Below are 25505 nucleotides of genomic sequence, written 5' to 3' on the forward strand. Positions count from 1 at the left end.
CTCACATCTCGTTACCGAAGTGCACGTGGTAGAGCGTATATCATATCAGGAAAGTGCAATGATAGTATAGGATACCGGACGTCCCTTGCAAAAGCACTTCATTCTGCCAGTATATTTAATCTTTTTTAATTGTTTATTCTATTGTACCCATTTAAAACACCATATACTCTATAGCTCTCCAAAAATTTAGCATTTTGCTAATGTATGAAGTTTAATTTAAAAAACGTAACAGCAAAATTTTAAAAAAATTAAATTTCAAGCTTTATAAGCAACTGGTGTAACAATATTGTTTTCAAGTTTTGTTTATATATTTTTAAAAATATAATATTAATTACAATTTTCACAATAATTTTCAAAGTATTCATTCGGTAGATATAGCAGATGATATTTTTGGTTTTCTTAAAGAATTAGATAGGGGTACCATCTGAAGTTGCTTTACTAACGTCTTCAACTGTACATTTCTTATTTGGTGAAATTCTTAAAAACATTATTACTTTTAAATCTTTAAAACTATAATGACAAGTGCATTAAAAATAAAACTGACATAAATTAGATATTACAAATAATTTACTGCTATAGAATTAATATATTATCTTAATGCACAGCGTTTCAACAATACTTGAAGGTGGTGTATTTAGTTACAGCAAAGCACACTAGGGCTATCTGCCTAAGGGGAGGGATGCCTTCCTGGAGGACTTTCTAAGGGAAACTGACTCGTATACACGTTACACATGGGGAAAACCACGAAAACGCCCATGCAGCCAGTCCGTTTGCGGGATTCGAACCTCGGACCGAACTACCAGTGTTTAGCGACTTTACCGCTAGGCCGCTGGTGGGCCGAGCAATACTTGAAACAAAATTTACTATACATTAAATAATCCTGTATTATCCTTAATTAATTTATTGTTTACTTTTACAATTTACACTAGTTATTGCTTAATTTTTTTAATATTTTATACTAGTTTTCCAGTTGAAATCCTTTTGGCTTTAAAAACAGACATATTAAACGCATCGAATATTTAATCTACTTAAGTTTTCTTTAAATATCAATAAAATCATAGTAATGAAAGCTCACCCTGCTGTTTTCAGTCGGAATGAAATCCTTCCGTTTTATTGCACGTATCCACTTTCACATCTGCATCAACAGGAAAAGCGAGAATATGTACTTTAGGTCCAGATTTGTAATTTCAATTACATCGTGGCACTGAACACATGTAAGACATTATATTGTTTTTGGAACAACCCACAAATTGCAAAAACACTCAAATTTAATTTGTCCATCTACGGAAAAAGCACGGTATATACCAAGATTTTAGGTCAATAATTGCATTTAAACCACTTCTGTCGTAGGAATGGCGACTAACAATAACCTTGACCCAAAGCTGCCCTCAAACCCCTCAAACCCAAAGAAGGGTTGCACTCTCTCACAGCCAACACTATAATGGCCTTGAAGCGCAAAAATCACGTGATCCAGATGGTCGATGTGTTTTTGTGATAGTGTGCGATTGCGAATCCGTGGTCGTGAATTTTTTGGATATATATTATGCTAATAGTGTTATGTAAGTGGATTATTTTGCTATTCGAAGTAATTTTAAATAACTTAAGCTTTATGCAATGGTAAATAATAGTTTTATCTATATTTCGGTTTATATCTTTTTAATTTTTAGATTTGTTTGGGAAAATTTATAGCTGTTCTCAAGCCTATCCAAGTGTTCCGTTTTAGCATCGAATACTCTAGTTTGAACATTTTGCTTAATATTGTTTGGAATATTTGTTTGGTATACTACATTAGGAATTCTTTATCTTGATTACGTCTTTCTAATAACATATTTGAATACAGAATGCCTCGACACTGCAATGTATTTAGTTGCAAATCCAATTACGACAAAAACGAGAATGTCACTACTTACTCTTTACCTAAATTACCTAAAAGAGGAGCTGAATGGTTAAGGAAAATTCCGCGAGATTTAAGTAAATTAAAAAACTCCATAATTTGTTTAAAGCATTTTGATGAATCACAGATAATTATTAGAAAGTGAGAAGAAGCTTCGTTTTAAAAGCAATATTATAATTTCATTATCAAATATTCAATACTCCGTTAACGTCTCTTTTACCAGATTACGATAAGGATTCCATCTTTACCTTTATGAATATTGGTGATTATTCAAATTTACTAATTAATGATCTTTCTATAGAAAGTGTTACTTCTGATAGAAAGTGCACTTCTGACCAGTGCCAGTTTATGTTTCAGGTTATGCTTCCATGAAAGAATTAAGAGTGGTAAAATGCAATATTTGCCAGGACTGGTTGCAAAGTATTCATTCGGTAGATATAGCAGATGATATTTTTGGTTTTCTTAAAGAATTAGATAGGGGTACCATCTGAAGTTGCTTTACTAACGTCTTCAACTGTACATTTCTTATTTGGTGAAATTCTTAAAAACATGGAAGATACATTTCTTATATCAAAAAAGCAATTGGGTATTTTATGTAAGTTATCTTGCATACAGTTAAGTCAAATTAACTTTAACTTAACAGATTCTTGCACTTGTGGAATGACTTTGCAAACCCGGTTAGAAAATATCTGTTTGATAACTTGTAAAAATTTGTTAAATAATTATACAAAATATAAAAATGACAAAATTAATATAAAATGTTCATATAAAAAAGTTAAAAAATTTACCAATTAAATTTCAGTTAATAAGTCACAACTGTTTATTTTTATGTATGCTTCTGCATAAATTGTGTATAATATGTAGGATGCGTGTATATGGTACAGCTTCAAGTTTTATGAATCTATTTTTGATAGTGAAAAAGGCCTGCAATTTGGGAATACCACTTTAAAAAGAAAAAAAAAAAAAAAAAAAAAAAAGAGCCTAATCACTTACCTCTTAGGTGGTTTGGAAAAAGTGATAAAATATAAAATTGGAGCTGGCACAAATAGAAGGCTGTCCTTTTTATGAATGTAATTAGCATTTAATTTTTCGAAATTTTCTTGAAAGATTTATTTATAGCATAACATGCATGTAAGTTTATCTTCATACACAAATTTTCTAGCTTTTAAGGAATTTTTAATTCATTTCCCTGTTTTGACAAAATTGTGATATCCAAGTTTTTATTAGTGAATGAAGTGATGAGAGATGACTATGGATATTTGCCTTCTAAAAATTTATGTAGCTGATGCGATGGTAGCGGCATGGATTTTTACAAAATATTCTGCTCTTAATATTTATTTTAGTATTAAGAAAATCTAAATAAAATTTACATCCATAAATCTATTGAATTTTTCCCTTTTTGTGGATTTTATATTATCTTGGTAACAAGTTTGATTTAGTTTACATAAGTGGATTCCATTTTTATTAAAATTGCAGAAATAAAGTTTGTATGTGGTGATTCTCAATGATATTTTTAGTTACACAAACAAAATATAATTGTTTTAAAAATTATTGAAGCTATGCATTTTACCGCCTATGAATATATTATGAAAAATTTAATGCAAGTCATGCTAACTACTAACGTTTATTAATTTTACTTATATTTATTTTAAAAGAAAACTATTATTTTCGGCAAGTTAAACTTCGCGATTACATTGAAGAGAAAAAGATCGACTATTTTGATCACCTGACTTTCCGAAACTGATATCGCTTCAAAGCCATGATAGAGTCGGCCATGCACTCTCTGTACTGAAGTCACTGAGTTGTAAGGCCTTGTTCTCGAAGGCCACGTTTAACTTCATTAACTCAGCGAACATAAATAACCCGCTATCTTATAACAGAAAGATGTTTTTTTATTCACATCCCAGCCAGAGCCCAGGGCCTACACATATCATGCTGTCAAATTTAACATCTATTGTTTTATCTTGAACGAATCTATTTCATTAACAACAATCACTTTCTAATTAATGCTCTCTAAATATTTTGTGTGCTTTATTAACTTATGGTATTAAATAAATACTTATTATTTTGCGGAAATTTTTATTTTGTATCATTTCATTACGCGTCAATTAGCTTATCATTAGTTGTAAGTTAATACTAATTTCAATTTTATTCTGTGTCAGGTCCACTGGCATCTCTGGAATTTTGTTCAGCTAATGCGTTCCTGAAGAAACATGCCATAAATCCTAGGGAAGATTTTCCGAATCATGAAGTGAACTTTTTAGAAGGAACTACTTTAAATGCGTTTCTCCAGTTCGGCCTAAGACTAGAGGTAAAACAGGTTTCTTGAAATTTCTTTCATGAATCTATTTTACTTGTTTTTCAGGAAAATGAAAGCAGCGTATATAATCACAACTATAAACATGTAATAAAAAGCGTATAATCTCAAATATAAACATGTAATAAAAAGCGTATAATCACAGATATAAGCATGTAATAAAAAGCGTATAATCACAAATATAAACACGTTTCTTATCTGTTTGATGTTTGTTTTTAGTGATATCTGCGGAAATAAAATTCCGCCGATTTTTATTTTCCTAATAATAGGCATAAACAGAAGTTTTAATAAATAAATCCAAGTGTTATAATTTTCAATGGGCTGAATAGTTGAGACCGCTGAATTCAGACGTTCAACTCGAGTTAACGGGAAATCCTAAAATAAACCTTCCAACACAAAGCGAACGGGCTTGAACATTGTAAGCTTCCCACTGAGGGTCCACCTTGGCGCCCTGGAGGGGCGGCAAACATACCCCGGACGGGAAGCGACTAATGGACCCGTCATCAAGCTGCAGGTGGCTTCCCAACATGGTGACTTGAGCGGTTCTTGGTGGTACACTTAAACGTCACACTAACAAAGAAGCTGTTCTCGAAAGTGGGTACTCTGTTTTGGCTTGGCGATGATCAGAGTCATAGCTAGGGTTTTCAGCGCCCAGGGACAACTGAAGATTTCGCGCCCCCTACTGGTTGCCAAGGATGGAAAACATTTACTTATAAAATGTCGTAACATCAGTTTGGCGCCCTTTGGATTCTGCGCCCGGGAACAGATGCCCCCCCCTCTAGCTACGCCCCTGGCGATGATCGTAAAGGTGTCGTCTTGTCGAGACAGGCTGGAGTTAGTATTAACCTGTAACAGGGCTACGAATGCTTTGGGACCGGACAGTTATTCAAACCTATGCATGATAATCTTTTGTGACTTTCCCGATGAACGACAGGAATATGGTTCACTTTTCCTTGGAAAGACCTCAATGAGGGCATCCCTCCTCTAAGGATGCCTAGCCTCGTGTGCTTTGTAATACTCTAATGACCTAACCTAACAACCAAGTACTTTTGATTCCTTTCTGAAAAAGCTATTGCGGATATTAGTGTTTTCCTACTAAATTAAGAAACATTCTTATCTTGGTAAAGCATACGCTGTTACCAATGCACGCTGTTGAGGACATTTCATCCACGTTTCGAGTTAAGACAATGTACTATGCAATAGTTTCAAAAAGTGTGCTACTCAAAATCAGCATGCGCTATTCCTTAATAATATTTTGGCATATTTTCCAATGACAAACGTTTTATTAGTACTGTTGCTTGCGTAAGGGTTCGTAATAGATTGAATGCACACAGAACCGATCATAGCTTGATAACATTTATTTCCCCAAAAGGAACACTTCACAGTTATAGAACTTTCCCCAAAAATACTCGCACAACTCTTCACAGTTTCACAGAGTACAATCAGTAATTACGCTTCAAACTACTAAGAATGTTAAACACAACGCAATACTAAGAGCATCTAAAAGGCGAACGTCTTTCGAACATCTCAATACTCCGACTTCAGCCCTGAACTAACAGCAACAGCTACTACTCAGAAACTTAGCAGCAGAGAGATTTCTAGTACTTCTCGAAATTACTACTCGTCTAGACGAGAGTTATTGATCCACTGGCTCTTGAATGTTAACAGCTCTGACTGGGTGGCGGTCTCTATGAGTTACTTGCTGGGCTGCCACAAATCTCGTGGCGTACACTAAAGTTTTTTTGTATCCTTGACATCCGCCATTCTACAGTCTTTTAAACACTTCTCGCCAAAACGCAGTTCCAACTTGCCGGATACAGCTTCGAAGTCTACTCGCTGGTTTTCGGGCAGAGTTTGAAGGATTTCTGCTGTGTCTGTTCTCAGTGAAGCTTTAGCTTCAAAATCCCATCCATTTACTTTTGCCAGTATAGTGACTTGCATATTGTACACTTGCCAGGGACTTTTTCCATCATGTGTGGATAGCTTCAGAGAAGGTCAAGACGATATATGTTCAGATTTAAAGGTGTTAGAATTGTGACCAGCTGTCGGTATAGACTTCTTTAAACTGTCAACTTCCTTGGCGACAGCAGCAAAAAAGCTGTCTCCGATTTGTTATTCAACAGCAGAAAATCTTTCTGGAAGTTCTACATTTTTATTGTCAACTGTGTCTGTTCTGCCTTCCCTAGCCTCATTTTTTATCCTAGTATGGAAGTAATTTCTCTTTCCATTTCCTTTTGATCTGCTTTTACAGATTCGTGGTAATTTTTCATCTCTTCTCTAACGGATTCTTGTCTCGCTTTTATCTCTTCTTTAAAAGAAGCAAAGGCTGTCACAAGCTGCCTTAGTTGCTCATAAAATGCTCTTTTCACCGGCACTGAATCCTATATATGACATCAAAAATTGTTGCGTGCGTACGGGTTCATTATAGCTTGAATGCACATAGAACCGATAATAGCTTGATAAAATTTATTTTATCAAAAGGAACCCTATACAGTTCTGGAATATCCCGCAAAAATGTTCGTACAACTCTTTACTGTTTCACAGAGAAAATCAGTAATTACACTTCAAACTACTAAGAGCGTTAAACACAGCACAATGGTAAGCGCATCTAAAAGGCGAAACTCTCTCGACATCTCAATACGCCAAAATCAGCCAAACTTTTTGACTATTTGGCGATTTTTTGCCAAATTTGGCGACAAAGTTTAGTCACCAAAAACCATCGCCATCTTGGCTATACCTCGCAAAGATGGCACGAGACGCGCGTTCTCGTGTTACATAATACAACGCGCGTCCTCCCGGGTTAATGGGAAGAAAGCGTATCCGTACCTCTCTCCAAAGTCTCCAGCTCATGAAACGGCACTTTTATCAGTTCCGACTCTTGGCCAGCAAACGTCAAGCTACGCCCCTCCTCAAGCTTGTCATTCATTCTACCATGTGTAAAGGCATCCTGGTACTTTCTTGTAGCCATACTGCACGTATAATCCCACTTTCAATTCCTGAAGAATGCCTGGAAATGTGCCTTCCTTTGTGTTTTTAAGTTGCCTTGCACTGTGCCCGTTGACTCTTCGCGTTTTGCGTGTCCGAACGTCATGCTTGTCATTGTTCTGATATTTGCATTATCAACACCTTTCTACGCAGTCTGCTTTTCATTGTACTGATCACGAAAATCCCTTATTAACAACTTCATGGTTGTATCTTGAAAAATGAATTTGTTGCTGAAGTTTTGGACACCAATGTAGGATCTCTTATGTACTGAGCCAGTGTGCTAACCGTTGTAACATAAGCATATATGGAAATGAATGTCTTAGTTCCTTCTGCAGTAACTTCTAATACACAAGATAGTATTTGTCACGTGTTTGAAAACTAGATACCGTTAAAATTTATTCCTTTCACTCTGGCTGTTGTTTTGACATTATGTTTGAATCTGGTTTCTACTTTATTACACCTGTATTAAACTTGAAGTACCGCGTGTGTAAATAATCATCTTTTACTACTACATATAACCTCTGACAGATACCAGTAAATCGATAGTCACCGAGTTTTTGAGAAGAGAGGGAAGTTCGAGGTTCCTTCAGAGAGAAGCACTAAATAAAATGAAATTAGCTTTAACATATCTCTACTTGAGATTTTAAATTAAAAAATATTACAAGCCTACTTGGTTGGACATTAGTTGTAGAATAAAATTTTAATCTTAAAAGAATTCCGAATTAGGTTTAATTTGCCAGGAACCACAATCTTTTCTAGTGGATGATAACACCAATATTAAAAAGTTCAGTTTCAGCATACCATTTCGACAGCTATTGAACACAGGCCAGCGTTTTCACCAAACGTTAGCCAACAGCTATTTCATAACTCCAAGCATGTTTCCGTTGTTTTCCCCTTGCTAGCTTGCTCTTCTAAAGATCCTTTTAAGACTTTTATACACCTACTTTTGCCAGATAAAAATCTACATAACTTTTTGGAAAGAACGAGTTGTGTGACTGAAGTGAGAATGAATGGTAAAGGGGCAAGTTAAAATAAATTATTAAACAAATTAAATTGTCACTACTGACATTCTGTGTTTTTTCAGGTTTATGAACAAGTTTATGGACCTTATAGAGGTAAACCATTTATAACATGTGTTCCACACTTGCTGCAGCCTCGAAGTAGAGGAACAGTAACTCTCCAATCCGACAATCCGTATGATCCTCCAATGATTGACCCGAATTACTTGGAAGATCCAAGAGATGTAAAAGACATAGTAGAAGGTAAGTTTTCTTTCTGTTTACAAATGGGAAAATGAATGATCACATTCCTTCATAATGTCAATTATTTAGTCCAGCTTGCATTTTGAGACATATTAATCGTTACGTAAATCAAATAGCCTGGCATCAGGTTTCACGATGCAAGTTGATGATAAAAGATTTTAATATACAATGTGCAATTTATACACATACTGGTGTCTCCAAAATTAAAACACATTAAAAAAATGGAGAGAAACTCAAATGACCCTTCAGAAGGTTAAGCATTTTAGTGTGCTAAGGAAGTAGATTCGCAGTCTAATAAATGTTTAATTAAAAATGAAAATCATAAGCATATTTGCATATGCAAAGTCACATCTTCAGATATCTCATATTAGAGCTTTGGTAATTGACACTATAAAAGCAATTCATACAGAATACACTCATCCCTTAAGTTCCTATAAGGGCAGAAAATTCATTCGTGAACACATTACATCGAACAAAATATTTCTAGAAACCTTTCACCTTTGTCTGAGTAATAGCGTGGCCTACGTGATATACAAGGTGCTGGCGGGAAGAAGAGTTTGATTACATCGCATGATGAAAAGGCTAGCTGGGAAGCGTCGCCTTCGACTTTGCACCGTCAATACTCGATTCTATGCGGCAGTTACGCGGTTCATGTTTTATTTTAAAGTTTGTCTTCTTTTTTTTTCTTTAAAAAAAAAAAAGTAGGGAATAACACTTCTAGATATGATAAAATTTCAGCAGTTCTATATTTCTATACTTTTAACAGGATTATTCTCTGGATTTACATACACAGTGTATTTCTGCTATCATTTGCTGAAAAACAATCTAATAGGTATTTAAAGCTATTTTCTTAAATATATATATCTGCCGAATATTTGGTGGATCTTTCCCCTCCCCCTCGATCACAGCTCTGATATTATTTTTAATATTTATTTTGTTGCACCTAAAATAAGAGATACACGTTATTTCAGATACAGGAATATTTAACTACTTAAATATAAGCTGAAAACAACAATTAAATAGTTTTTTTAATGAAATATTTAGTTCATTGGCTTCTTGATTTGATTTTCGGTTATTTGTTAAATTTAAACTGCCGTACGTAAATATTTAAGTGCACCAGATGAGAAATTATGATAAATTTTATATTGAAACGCATTGACAACACTCTGATATAAGCTAAATATACTTTTATTCCAAAATAACATTTCATACATTACTTTACAAGACATAAAGCATTATACTTCAAAAAATACAGAGGAAATATAATTTTGTAACTTTTAAGACCAGTTTATAAATATAAATCATCAAAATAGTACTGTAAATAATTTTAAAAATAAATGAAATATCAGAAATGAAACATATTTGCATAGAAAAATACAAATATTTTACTGTCATTACATACATTAACATTTAATCTGTTTGACTAAATTGTAATAATGCAATCCAAAAGTTGGTAATATTCTGTTTGCGATACTTGCATTTGAAAATGTTATTTTACATGTGTATGCAGTGCCAAATATTGAAATTTGTTCATTTAAAAAAAATCAGGAGAGTAATTTTGAGATAATTATTGATAAAAATAACAAAATTTCACGATGATATTTACATTTACCTTTTAAAATGGTGCAGAACTGCATGTCAATTAATTGCATATGTACAGCAGACATTAAATGAATATATAGGTCTAGAGATTCATTTAGAATTGAAGAAGTTTTGAAATTTTATATCTGTTATATAAATATCAAGATCAGGAAATTGATTTCTAAGATTCAAATACTGCTGTCAAATTTTGTGCGTAATCCCTGACGTCAGGTCCTAGGAACTATAAGTTACCTTAATAAATTTATTCACCTTAAATTATTTTGTAACAGTCTTACACTTTATTTTTATCTTAAACTTTCCCATAAAATACTAATTATACAATTCTTATTTTGAAAATAATCAGTTGCAACTAAACAGTATCATTAAAATTGTGTTAATGTATAGAAGCCAAATTTCCTTTTATTCTGATAGTATATAATACCAGGTAGAAACTGTATTTTAATTTCATGTGAAACTACAATACCCAAAATTTCACTGAAATTTAAGTAGAGATTTTCTGTATTTACTTAGTACTAAACAACAAGCTCTCAATTCGACAGAAATATCTGTAAAATCACTCACTGTCTTTACTTTCACAGCCTAAACACGGTTGCTCTTGACACTGTAAAAACGCAGGTCTTGTACGATCTCAGTAAAGGAATGAGAGTTTTCGTTTTTTAAATGAAGGTAGATAAGTATTTCATCTTATTTCTTAGCAGTTTAGTGAAAAATGTGATTTGGATAAGAATGTCGAGGAACTTGAGTTTTGTATAGCCAATGAGATGGCACAGACAATACATTAACGAGTTCTTTTGCTTTGTTATAAAAAGGTTGTGTTTCCCATCTCCACTAAATTTTAGAATTGAGGAGTTTAATTTGTTTTTAAGTCTAAACGATATACCACTAACTTTGAAATCACTGCCATAATACTGTAGAAGAGCGAGGTATCTGGCTCTTTAAATTAGTGTCACAGATGACCGTATCACATGAATAATTCTTCATATGAGATTCTCGGAGAGGAAGACATAAAATCAGGAAGCATGCACCAAAAATACGGAGAGAGATTAAAAAAAGAGACTAGTTCAAGTCCTGTTCAGTGTCTGTAGACAAGCTAATTAAAATTTCGTCAATTCAGTCGCAGGAATTAGTAAATACAGAACATTGCACATTTCTAGAATATAAAACCATTTTCAAGACAGTCTGCAAAGCATAACTGACTCCAACAATCAAAAAGCAGCAAGAAAATCACATAAAGTAGCTCATACTATAGGCAGAAACTAATTCTACCCGCTATCAAAGATTTAACATTGTTTGGAGAAAAAAATAGCAAAAGATTTAAATTTAATATCATTATCAAATGGTACTGCTAAGATTAGGACTCAAGATTTGTTAAATCATATAAAAGAGCATTTAATTTCACAAATGCCAGTATTATTCATTACAATTAGATAAGAATACTGACATCTCTAATAGTACTAATTCGTTACAATTTTTCGACACGAGTTTGAAAACAAAATTCAAGAAGCTCTGTTGTTTTGCAATTAATTTAATACACGTATTATAGATGAAGCCTTATTTAATAGTTTGAACAATTTTACGACAAAATATGAACTACAGTGATCAAAGTGTATTGCAATTAGAGCTCGTGCAATGTCAAGAAGAATAAATGGACTGGCTGCTTTAATTAAAGCTGTGATAATACCTGCAGTTTTTTAAACCATTGCTGCATACATGAGGAATCTTTAGCATCAAACAATGTGCCAGAAGATTTCAGAAACATTAGACGGAGTTGCTAAGATTGTAAAATTCATTAAGGTATAACCCCTAAGTGCCTGGATTTTTAAAGTTTCATGCAAGGAAATGAGAAATTAACATGCACAGCTTTTACTACATTCAGAGAGGCACGTTAATTGATGCGAGGAAAAGTACTTATTTGCCTGTTTGAGGCCTCACGATAAAATATGACTATTTTTAATGGCTATACAATTTCAACTGAAACGCTGGTTTTGCGATTTTTCGTAATCAGTTCAGATATCTTCCTTGACTGATATTTTTATCTATTTAAATGATTTTTATCCTAAAAATTCTGTTGTCAGAACTGTTTTCATTTGTATATCTCAGCATGCAGTGCCTTTCATGCACGTTTGACGTTTTTGTCACGCAGTCTTCATCGTGTACCCATCTTACTGGCCACCATTGCGCTTGCCAGAATAACTTATCTGATGTAAACAATCTTAATGACCATACCTTTAAATACTTTATCTGTAGCATCTTCTAGGACTTAAACTCTGTATAACTTGAAAAAGCGCCATGGTATATATCACACATCAAGAAAGTAGAGGCCTGATGATAAATAGGCCTTATGAAAGTAGAGGCCTGATCAAAGCAGAGACCTGATGATAAATCCCTCGAAATGTTTGTTTAGCAAAGCATAAGTTATGTTTCCTAATATCTCATCACTGATGAAGGCATTAGACCCCTTCGTAAAAAAAACTTCTCGTTCGTTCCCCCTCCTTCCAATATGCCTTCAAGGTGTAACGGTGAATATTTAGTTCATTATATTCTCGAATGCGCGCACTCGGCGCGCATTCGAGAGGTCCAGGTTCGAGTCAGGTTCGAGTCCCGGAGAGGGCATTGCTCATTTTTCCTGTCTCTTGCTCTAAAATAACCTAAGGACTCTACAAAGTGAAAATGGTTAACTATTTTTTACATAGACCCGTTCTGAGAAAAGCGAAATAATTAACTCTTTTCCACAACCTAAAATTGTAACTAGACTCAGATCAGACAGAAGTTAAATACATGTCCAATTCGGAAATTCATGCCACTCGAGGGCTGGTAGAAAATTATGTATGTCCTTCTGTACAAACAGGACATAATATTATTAATAAGACCAACGGGCCAACATCCAGAGACATGTAAAAACCTATTCAGCTATTTCCAGTACTAGATAAACACTTAATTCATGTACATCCAGACAGAATCGGTCCACTTTCAGCACCAGAAGGTTTCATCTACTTGCAGATACGCATAGATAGATTCAAGTATTTATTGATAAAATTAAAATGAAGAACAGACAAGCTCTGTCTAATAGAATTATCTTATCCAGTTTCTGACACAGTACAAATTTCAGGAGCAGAGAAAATATTTCAGGAACATAAACACAAATTTACAGTTTCCATCAATTCATACAAAGAGTGCCATTTCGTGCAAGCATATTATTTCATGTTTTCTTATTTCAAATTTCTAGCAGATAAAACCAATTTCAGGATAGTTTACATACATTTCACATGAAATATCTTATGGGTACCACTCTTACATGCATACATGAAAAAATGTGTTTGAAAAAATGTGTGAAAAATGTGTGTGAAAAAACGATTCAAATTTGGCTAAGAAATAGTATGAAAATAGCTTTGCATATACAGCACCAGTTATGTACCAATAACTTAATAATAAGTATTTCTCAGAAAGCATTTTAGTTATAAACATATAAAATTTCGACTGATTCACATGATACTGTGAAACAACATTTAAAACAATTATCATCAAGTAACAATCAACTCATCCCTGCTGCCACATAATATTTTAGTTACCATTAGCTCACCTTTACACAATAATAAATAGCTGATATAGTACGTTCTAAAAGATATAGGAATAAAATTATATTCTCTACTTGCACACAGCATACTTCAAAAACACAGAATCCATTTGGAGGACTGTCTATATTTGTTTTCCACTAAGTCCATGTGATTATCCCTTTCACAGGCAGACTCATTCTAAAAAAAATAAATAAGCACTGATACCGATTTTACAAGAAAATAGTGTGAAAAACAACTATGTATATGTAAACCTATTTCTAGGAATGATCACTTCATGATACTGAAGCTTCAAGTATATAAAATTTTCTTCTATGCTCAAGGTGAACTCCTATTGTTTTGCTACATATGCACTCAAATAAAATTAATATACATTTGCAGCAATTTTTTAATCAATTCACGTAAAATGTGTCAGAAAAAATTAATGCATATTTGATTATAATTAAGTATGTATTTAATTTAGAATATGAATGCACAATAACTGATATTTATTTTGAGAAAAGACAGAAATAACAAAATGCAGTTACTGTTACTTCTACTCATCTTATTTTATTTGTTCATTGCCGATAACCTTGCGTCGGCTCGTGTGTATTAATGTTTAAATAATGCCTCTTGCGAGATGTGATTTTCGTTTTTTTTTTTTTTCAAACGCAAAGGTACATATGCTATCATTTTGACCGTTTATGCATTTTTAATGTTTTTTACGTATTTTACTATTTAAAAAACATCGTAAGGCGTAAAAAGTTAAAGAACATTTAAATTAACAAAGATTATTAAGCAGGACTGACAATAAATGCATCACAATTTTGAAACTTTTACAAAAGCAGAAAGCTTGTTGTTACTAAACATTGACATATTATATACTGGTGTAATGTAAAATACACAAACTTCCTCAGTTCCTTTGCTCAACAAGTGCTGTCAAAATCAGAATGTAAAAATGCCCATCAGTCGAACTGACCGATGTGTACTTATAGGTAATAAATGTTAAGTTGGTTTTAATTGTAAGCTGAAGTTTGTGACTTTTAGGCCTTTCTGATGACCTTCTAAAAAAATGGAGTCCAATGGCGAAAAAACGTCGCCATAAACATATGACAGTAAGGGACATTAATAAAGCATAAAATATTTAATTCTTATATATTCTGATAGAGGTTTCTTTTAAAACTTTAGAATATATTACAGTAAGTTTTTTTAAAATTATATAGCCATAATCTCTTGTTCTGTGACATATCTCTTTTCTAATAGTTTAAGGTATTATTCACCATGTTCTAAGCCTTTATTAAAAGGTGCATTTTTCTCCTAAAATATTCAGTATCTGTGTCAGTACCAGAATCGTTTACTTGGTGTATTAAGTTCAAAATAGAACTAAAAAAATTTTTAAATCTGAAAGGTTTCAGATTTTAAATTACATTCAAAGAGGTTTTTTTTTTTTTTTTTTTTTTTTTTTTTTTTTAACGTTTTGTGTGTTACCTTTATTTACTAAATATCATGGTTTTCGCACTTAAACCATAAAATTCAGTTCAACAGTAATATCTCAAAATAATTTTAAAATGAGCATATCTTCAGAATTTTCGATACACAGTTCCGTGCGCTGGAGATAAAAAGGGTTTTTTCCCTCGTAGAGTGTTGCCATTGCTCGCTTTTAAATTGTTGAGTTTGTTAATCAAAAATTCATTAACTTTAATTTTAAAAATTCATTAAAGCTTTACAAAATATGAAATAGATAATAAAATAAATTCCAAATTCCAAATTTGGGCTTCCAGATGCCCATATTCGGGTGGAAACGTACGCTATTCAAAATTGGATAGCTCTAAGTACCGTTGTTTTATCACAATGCGAGAAACATACATACATTTATGCAGACTCTTCGTTATTTAATTTCTTTAAATATAACACAGGGCGTTAATATTTGGTGGCAACAATTTTAAATGGAATCGGGCATTTATAGTGAGCCAACGTAAAATACCAAAACGAAAATAATAGTTCTTCAAGGCAAATTGTCCCTTTGGACTAATGGCTTCATCATCGGTGATCCGATATGCCGATGTGGCTCATCTGGACACACCATCCATTCAATGATACCTTCTTCTTGCAAAACCTCTTCATTTGCTCTTTCTTACGAATATAGAAGCAATTCTCCTGCTTTAACCTTTGTTGCACTGACCCTGAAACCAGAGAACTCACTGTCATCGTTCTAAGCTTCAATAAACAGAGAAGATGGCCATGCATTACGCCAGTCATTTACTAATGTTCAGGATTCCTTGCGAAGCAGAATTCCATGATTCTGCTAAAGAATAGATGCAATCTTTGATGTTAAAATTTTTTTATAACCACTAAGGGAACTAGAATGGTCACTTGAAAGAATTTTTTTCAGAAACTCCGTTTTGTAATGGCGTTAAAATTTTTTTATAATCACTAAGGGAAATAGAATGGTCACTTGAAAGAATTTTTTTCCGAAACTCCGTTTTGTAGTGGCATTTAATACTGCGTGTATTATGCTCAGGTCTATTGGTTGGATCAATGATGCAATATTTGGGGACAAAAAAAGTGGGCACAGCATTATCACACGTTGAAATGGTTGCACCTGAATGTGCAGAGCAGTTGTCTAACAGTAAAATCTTGCAATTTCATGGTAACCCCTCACTGTTTCAGTGCCTTCTAGTCTCATTAACGAAATGTGCCATGAACCACTCCGTCATAAGTTGTTTCGTGAAGCAGGATTTTTATTATTCCTGTAAATCACAAGTAAGAATTTTACTCCTTTCAGAGAAATGGGATTGGCGTTCTTACCCATTAACCACTGGTTTACATTTACAAGTTCCACCTGCATTGCAATATTAAAGAACAACTTTAGCTCCTTTTCACCTGTGATGGTGCCGTCTTTCGCTCTCACAAATGACTTTCAAGGCAAAAAATTCCAGTCTCGTGCATATTAAAATTCTGTTCTGGGGTAACATTTTCTTTTGCCACCCGCACAGAAAATTTATCAATAAAATTCTCTGCAGCATTTTTATCTGCTGAAAGTTTTCCCCCATAGGCTTTCAGATAATGTATACCGTGTCCTCGCTTAAATCTGTTCAGCCAACTGCTTCTGAAATTGCGGTGTCCACCGATAACATAGCTGCAAAAACATCGCGGACGAAAACGTCGCGGAGAAAACAACGCAAGGCGAAAACATCGCAAAGAGAAAACATCGCAGTTCTAAAACATTGTGGTACAAAACATCGTCGTCGAAAATAAAGCGATTCAAAAACTTCGCAGTTTAAAAACATCGTCGTCGAAAATATCGTGGTAAAAAATAAAGTATCTACAAATCATCGCATGACGATAACATCGCAGGCATGCTTTTTCAGGTTTTAATAATTGTAAATGGATATTCTCATAATGATTTTTGAGCGCAAGATGTAAAGAAGGATAATTTTTACTTTCACATTTTTTATTAACTAATAAATTTTTGCTGAAAAAGTAAGAAGGAAACTTAAGCACAGAAAATTAAATACAACTTATAGATTGTACTTTTCATGAAAAATTCCCAGTAAAAACGTTATTAAGAAATGATTTATTAATGGCCCGCTTAAAAATCATTATGAGAATATCCATTTACAATTATTAAAATCTGAAAAAAGCATGTCTGCGATGTTATCGTCATGCGATGATTTGTAGATACTTTTTTTTTTTTAACCACGATATTTTCGACGACGATGTTTTTAAACTGCGAAGTTTTTGAACCGCTTTATTTTCGACGACGATGTTTTGTACCACGATGCTTTATAACTGCGATGTTTTCTCTTTGCGATGTTTTCTCCCACGATGTTTTGTACCACGACGTTTTCGCCTTGAGTTGTTTTCTCCGCGACGTTTTTGTCCGCGATGTTTTTGCCGTAATGTTTTCGGCTGTAACCGAAATTGCACATCTCCTCTGTTTTTAAATCAGCGTGAATCTGTTTTTCCTTTTCTCTCAGTGTAAGGATCTTAAGTTTTACTAACGTTTATTTTATTTTAAATCTTTACTATCACTTCTTATTTTCTACTTCCGGCCAGAATTATAAGCGTGAAGGTTTTTATGCAAAGTTTGTCTGGCGAACGCCAAGTATTTAAGTGTGGCCTTTTTGCCAAGCGTAGGAGAGGAAGCAGTAAGTCAACGCAGGCCGCTTACCTTAGAAGTTACGCAGTTGCTGTTCGCCTTCCAGGCCAGAGGTTTTAATCCTCTTGATAAATTAAACGTATTGTAGTGTTCACAGTCTCTGTGCTACATACGCTTCCTGTTATTATAAGGCCAATCTTCCACGTGTATTATTCTAAAGTTAAATTAGAGTTTAGTTTTATTTTTATACTTTTTTACGTTAGACCCCGAGTGGAGGGTCAGTGTATTCCGAAGTACGGAAGTTATTGTATATAGAGAAAAATAAAGGGTTTTGTATATCCTTCGTCTGTATCCTGTCTACTTACCACAATTAGTGAACATAGCTTTAGTAAGCTCTCTGTTCCGAGTCAGGTCCTTGTGTGTTCCCGAAGAAGGTTAGAAGGAACATTGAACCTGATATCAGGAGCAGACCTGAAACTGGTACCCCATCACACCGCACCACTCGTACAAAATAGCATCAAGACTTTGACAATTTTGCTTCGTGCAAAGATTTCCGTTATTGGATTCCGGTGTTAAAATCACTGCTGCCGTAAAATTCCAATAGCTTTTCTTTATTTTCCCGTATATCATATGCGATTTGTATCATAACTGCATACGATTCTGCAGTAATCGAAGGAGTACCACTTCCCTCCATCTTTTGCAAAATTCCACTTTTCGCATTACCGTCAATGCAACGTATTTACGTTTTCGAACGTTGCAAGCAGTAAATTCATGAACGCGTTTTCTTACCTGCCACTGTATTAAGAAGCGCAGAAATTAAAAATATTTTTAATTTTATCCACAAAAAATCCAGGTGAAATAACAAAACGGCAACAACAAACAATCTCGTGGAATAACACAGCTTAGGAAATAAACTCGTATTCAGTCGTAAACTTGAAAGAGAATTTGAGTGACTTCGTTTGCTTTTTTATCTCGACGCACACTAGAGGGGAAAAAAGCTTTTATCATGAGGTCAATGATTTGCTAAGTATTTCCAATATGTCATCATTATTTGGAAAGTATTTTTCTTTTCTTCGGTATTTTGTTCTCCATGCTGCAGTTTCCCAAACCTATAAACTGAGTGTTTACATTTTGTGAGATTTCGCGGATTTCAGGAGTTGTCAGATTTTTGGTATTTAACTGTACAACTGATTGAATTTTCACACTACAAGTATAAATATTTTTAGAAACGTTTTGCAGTTCACTAAGTATTCTTGCCATGATTAATGACAAATTCACTACAAAAAATGCAAGAGATTCAGAAATAAAAAGAACATAAAAACAGTATAAAAATAGATAGAAACAAAAAAAATATTGATTTTACATACCGAGCGTCAGGCTATCAAATTTAATACTATTAAAATTATGTTTCTGAATGATGCAAAACTAAATAATTTGCACTATTAAACACTTACCTGTAAGATAAAAATAGATCGGACTTTAGGCGAAACTTTTCACTTTTCTATTTGAAAACATTTTTGCAAAATTTTTATCATTTTTGAATTCTGTCGAATTATTTATTAAAATTTTTCTTGTTAATAAAGAAAGGTTTTCTAGACATTCAGACAAGGTAAAATCACACTCGCAGGTATCAAAATGGGGAAGAGCAAGCCAACTCAACTATATAGACGAAAGTTTGTACAGTAACATTAATGAATTACTGTAGCTGAGGAAAGCAGCCTTATGTTTTGCAGTTAGTTCATTTAACACTTGCCCAATATAAATAACAGCTAGCACAGAAATTTCTGATGAACAGATTAATTTGCCACGATCTAATTCTTTTATTAATTCATATGGACCTTCTATATTTTCAATATATTCTATAATTCCAACTGCAACCAAGTTATGCAAGCCACACATTTTTTTTTCAACTCGTTATGAACTATAAAACCTGATATATATATTAAAACAGGTAAAACATCATTTTAAACATATTCAGTTGAAATAGAATCATTAACATATCATCGTATAAAAAATATATCAACCGTATCACAGTTTCTCTCTTCTAATAGAATCAAAGATTTTAGCAGAACGTTCAAATTTTTTGCCAACACAATAACCAAAAGTCTTAAAACATAACTTTCTTTCATTTTCTAAAACTTGTACCAAACTTACGTAATAATTTGATCGAGATAATTGGCGATGTGCTCCAAATCTCGTTTCTAAATCTTTTGTTTGAAATTTTTCAAGTAATACATAAACCATTTTGCATTTTTGAAAAAGATAAGGAATTAAGTGACAGCTGCTTCATTTGCTGTAATTAACGATTGAAAAGTCTGCGGTGATAAACCATTGGTCGAATGAATAGATCGCTTCCAATTATTCAGCCAGAAAGTCATATCTTTCAAAAAATTTAATTGCATTACATTATCAACTCTAACTGGTTCTCCCTACATATAGTTTAAATGTCTGACTTCATATGGACTGAATACATTTATTATTTTCCACCAAGTTGCAAAGTTTGAAGAAAAAACTGCAAGTTCCTATAGTATCTGTGAATACGGTTGGGTAATGTTTAGATATATATTTAAGGGGTGCATTATTTTTTTCATTCAACAATTTAAGAACCAAATTAATATTTTGTTTTTGTATGCTATATGTCTATAGTACTTTACGGGGTAACAATTGGCCATATTTTGCAACAGACTTCTGTTCCATCTGAAATAGCATTTCGAAATTCTTGAGGTATGCTTTCTGAAAATTGGAAGGATTTTTTCTGTCGGTAAAAGTAAGTGTGCCATTATTTTTGCTACTCAAGCATTTATTTCGAATGCATTTTAAAACGTCCACCGAATCAAACAATATAAAAACCAGTCTGGAACCAAAAGGATATGGAATAACAGGCTGTAATAATTTATTTGGCGTTAGGAGCCCAAAAGCTTTAGATTTATTATATTATTGTATGCTATTAAACAAGTAATTTTTAAATCCAATTTGTTCAATTTCTTTACTTAGCAATATACTTTGCAATAAATCACTGGTTAAATTTGTAACCAGCACTGTGCATACTACATCCTTACATGAAGATAAAATTGATAAAAATCATTAAAACTTGCGCAGTTTTACCAGTTTTTGTAGCATTAGAATCAGTGACGCTATATACATGGCCAGCCTTAAAATTTAATTGTGGCTCAATGTAAATTTCATCCAATAGGAGGTTCTCTAAAATTTCTTATTTTCTTAAGTATTTGAATTTTGCTTTTAGATTTTAGATTTATCCCTGAAGAGAAGCATTCTACAATGAAAATTTCGAAAACAGCTTCTGTGTGTTTCATGGATGAGGCAGACAAATTGACCCACGTATGTAGACCGCGCAGTGTGAAGAAGACAGAATGCGTGTACTTTAATGATACAGCTAATACAATCCTCTCATTCCAATATCTTCTATTATTTTAGGTACTTGCAGAAGTTTCAGCTTTTCAGTAATAAATTTAATTTTCTTTTCTTCTTCATGATTAATTAATTTTAAAATATCACTAGCCTAGTTAAGTGCAGTTGGCTTCTCTACCTCTGGCTATTCTAAAAATTTATTGAATTAATACGTATAGTATTTTTCTGAAGCCTAGAATTTATAACTTTGCATTTATTAACAATTATTACATTTATATACATGTCAAATTTTAAATCAGCATATACTTCATTATGTCCTAATATCACAGGAATAATATCTACATTTATCATAGAAATATTTAATGTTCCAGAATTTTGCTGAATATGCTATTTACTTGGAATCTCTTTTTCATTTAATTTAAAATGCAATAGCATATCTAAAATTTCATTTATGGTTTGCTTTTCTTCATTTTCCTTTTGATCTAGTCAGCTCTGCCTTATATCTAAATCGAAATTATTTTGTTCAACATCCACCACGACGAGAGGGTTGACTATTCGAACTCAAATATTTTGGTAAATTAAGAAAACACTTGGGACAGCATTATCTTTCAGTTTTGGAAGTTTCCTAGGATACGGTTTAATATTCTATTTAATAATTTCATCCACAGGAATAATGTCACATTAACGGAAATGCTTGATATACAAATGGATTTTTTCTGTCCTAAAATCTCTGTAGATAGTTTTCTCAGCCAAGCTTTTCTCTTTACATCTCAGAAGTGAAATCAGTGTTATGTATTCTTTTTCATTGTCATAATTTGAGCGACACCCAGCAACACTACACTTGTTTGACATGATGAAGTGTCTGAAAAGAAAGAAAATAAAAAAATAAGAGGACATTAAAAAATAAAATTTAATTAAATAATAAGGTTAATTTAATAGAAAGGTAGCTACACTTAATTTCATTTATTTTAATCCATATGAAAGACAATTTTTGAAAATAAGAAAGTTTATCTATCTAAGCTTTTATTTTAACTGTCAATAATTATACTTAATTTTTAATCAAATTATTCAGTTAACTTGCACAGACATTAGGTTAATTCGAGGCAGGAGATGTGAAAAATTAGGAATGCCCTCGCCGGGATTTGAACCACGGACCTCTCGAATGCGAGCTGAGTGTGCTGACCAGTACACCACGAAGGCATCCTAAGAAGGCGGAAGAAGTAACGTTATAAACTAATTTTACTTAAATAGCGAAATAGCTTTGCTTCATTTATTTTGACATTTATGTGGCTCTGAGAAAGACACTTTAACAATTATGTGAGGGGAAGTTGTTTACTTAACTAACAATATATTTTACGGGAAAATAATAATTTAATTTCTTTTTTCTGCTTTCATATCGCCCTTGAAAAGGCCCTTTTGTAAAAATAAAACTGTTAGCTCATGAAAATTGCTAGATTATTTTACATAGGTACACTAAAAAGTTGTTAGTTGACAGTGCTTAATGAGCAAGTCTTAGTTAATATGTATCTCCCTCTATACGTATTTATGGTTTCAAGTTCAGAATCTCAATAGCTTAAATAATTGAAAGTGTCTTCAAATCAAATATAAAATGAAATAAAGAAAGATCTGCATGCGGTTCGGCGTGAACACATTTACTACTAATTAAATGGAATGCTATTCTCTCATCATAACTGTTTTATTTATTCCAATTAACTTAAATTAAAAATTTAAGTAAAATATGCGCAGTATCTGAAAATAAGAAACAAACTAAAAAAGAATAAATTACTAACCAAAATTATATTTAAAGACTGCTCAAATTTTCTTATTCGAACTGAACTCGGCTACGTCTAAAATAAACAGAATTTCAAATAAAAAACTTAATATAAACCTGTACGAAAAACTTTCTTAACTACAGAAACGTACACGTTGCGTTTAACGTTGTTCGAAATTCTAATATTAAACAAATTCAAAATAAAAATACGTTTAATATAAATCACAAAAAGAGCAGCACAATGCACGCACGTAATTCAAGATGGAAGATTTCCAGCCTTTCTTGTTCACGCGACTTTTGCGTGGCAGGGCCTTGTATATCACGTAGGCCTCGGAGTGATAGCGGCATTATCCATTACGGATGCACCAAGAGTAACCCATTTGCCTTCCCCCTGTGCCTCTGTTGAGGACACGTTGATCAAAGAATCCCCATTCTTTCCCATGATGCTGTCTAGCTCATAAATTGTGCAGAATTGAAAATCGATAAGTTTTTAATAAAAACTGAGATAGTAAATGGGAAATTTAATCAGAATAAATCTATTGACTATTTGCCTGCTTTAATTAAGCCTATTTATATTGCATATATTATATGTGATTGATTTGTAATTCCTAACTGTTTACAATGTAGGAGAGTTAAATTAGTAAGCCATTCTGAGAGCTATTAACCTGAATTTATTTAATTTTGGCTATAGTGTTTCTAAAGTTATGTCAATTGATTACTATCAAATCGTTCACGGTTTATCTGTTTTTCGTAGGTATAATTTTCATTAAGTATTTTTCAGGATAGCTCAGATGGATACTTATTGCTAACAATAATCATGAAAAACATTTCTCAGTCTTGTAATATGTGAAGACAACAAAGAAAAGAAAAAAAAAAAAAAAAAAAAAAAAACGTCTAACGAGATTTGTCCCTTTCTTTCATATCTAATTATCGCAGGCTGTCCCAAACTCCACAGCTAATTAAAATGGCTCCAGTCTGTAGGGAAAATAGCGAGTGCTCAGGACAAATAGCCTTCGAACATGATGTTTGGTATATCATCGTTATTAAAATTCAAGAAATTCCTAAATTTTAAATTTTCATTACCCTAGGGAATTTAATAAGCTTCTTTTTTTTTCTTAAAAATAATTGCCGTTTCTAATATTCTGTTCTAGGAATGAAAGTTTGTCGACGAATCAGTTTAAGCGCTCCTTTGAAAAGACTTGGATCTGTGCCATTCGCTACACTGTATCCTGGTTGCGAGCAGTACGCTGGTAATGAAGATGATTATTTTCGGTGCCAACTTAGATCAGTAGTTTTGACATTCAGCCATTACGTGGGTACCGCGAAGATGGGGGATCCAGAAGATCCCACCACAGTTGTAGATCCTCAATTGCGGTAAGTTATATCTTTATAGCATTTTAAGAACACGCAAATGCTGGATGTCTGATAATAAAATCAATAATAATTTATCACCTGTTGTAGACAAACGAACATGTGATAATAAAGTAATACTTTTTAATACTTTTCCTCAGTAAACGAAAAAAATAAAATTCATAACAAATCAAATTGTAGGAACGTCTTTTCCGAATTCATACACTTATAAATCGCAAAATATAGCTATAAGCAAAATATTCGACAAGAATGACCTGTCACTAAGAGAAACTCTTAAGCCATCCCTCCTATAGATTATCATCAGTAATTGATTCTTAAAATGATCCACTATATTTTCATCTATATTAACACAAAGCGTTGGCGTTCAAAAATACCTCGACGTGTTCAACAGATTTCATTTGTAGAGCGTATGTATGTTGCTTCGATTCAAGAAACTCATTCGCAAGATAGGATCGCTGAGCTGGAAAATTGTAGTGTTAGGAAACTCTGTAGTTTCAGGCTCTTAAAAAGGCTTACTTCAGAGTGTGGAACCTCGTCGGTGTACCTTTGGCTGATTTATAATATAAATCGATGCAGCCATATGTCATGTTTCTTCTTGAAACATGCAAACCATCACAGTAGAAACTGAGTTTCTCACGGACATTCCATGAGATGTTGCATGTTTGAGAATTACTCCAAATAATACGTTGGAAAACAATATTTAATCTTAGCCTTACCTTATCGGGGAATAGAACTCGTAAGCAGAACGTCTGTAAGCGCACTTACCAAATTAGCATTACCGGACTAGTAGTTACCCTCTGTTAGCGAACTTACCGAATAAGTATTATCTAACTAGAACTTACTCTCTGTTAGCGCACTTACCGTTATTTCCTACATGTTATAATATATCATATATACATACAAATAACAAGCCTAAAGCATTGAAAAGGAAATAACAATTTTGTAAAATTAAATATTAAAACATTAACATCAGCCAGCTCGATAATTCAACTTAAAATAATATTTAAAATAATGCAGCTGTGCATATCAGCATCTTCTTACTGTGCAGTCTATGCTAAAAAAGCTGCTTTTTCTGGCCCAGGAGTAAATGGAGAATAATATCTTTACAGTTTCCTATACAATCATAATTAAACTCAATGATGTGTTCTGTACTGATTAAAATTTTTATGGTTTCTTCTCGCAGAAAATGCTTGATATGTAAAAAATTCCCACCTATTCGCCTTCTAAGCAACATCCATCAGAGCACACACATTTTCTTCATAGCTCCAGCTTTGACAGAAA

General features: G+C 33.1%; 1 protein-coding gene and 1 non-coding gene across 2 annotated transcripts in view; one reads left to right on the plus strand and one right to left on the minus strand.

The window, feature by feature from the left end:
* The window catches only part of LOC118196072 (uncharacterized), a 115631-nt gene that overhangs the window by 86643 nt on the left and 3483 nt on the right, over positions 1–25505 (plus strand). The window contains 3 exon segments of the mRNA XM_085808804.1: positions 4057–4205; positions 8281–8458; positions 24005–24227. Coding sequence (XP_085664930.1) covers positions 4057–4205; positions 8281–8458; positions 24005–24227 — 550 coding nt within the window.
* On the minus strand, positions 22210–22282 carry TRNAA-CGC (transfer RNA alanine (anticodon CGC)). Its single transcript has one exon. It is a non-coding gene; the product is annotated as a tRNA-Ala (tRNA).

The sequence above is a fragment of the Stegodyphus dumicola genome, chromosome X2, assembly GCF_044657685.1.
Source record: "Stegodyphus dumicola isolate Sdum_Otavi_A_Nest chromosome X2, ASM4465768v1".
Taxonomy (NCBI): Eukaryota; Metazoa; Arthropoda; class Arachnida; order Araneae; family Eresidae; genus Stegodyphus; species Stegodyphus dumicola.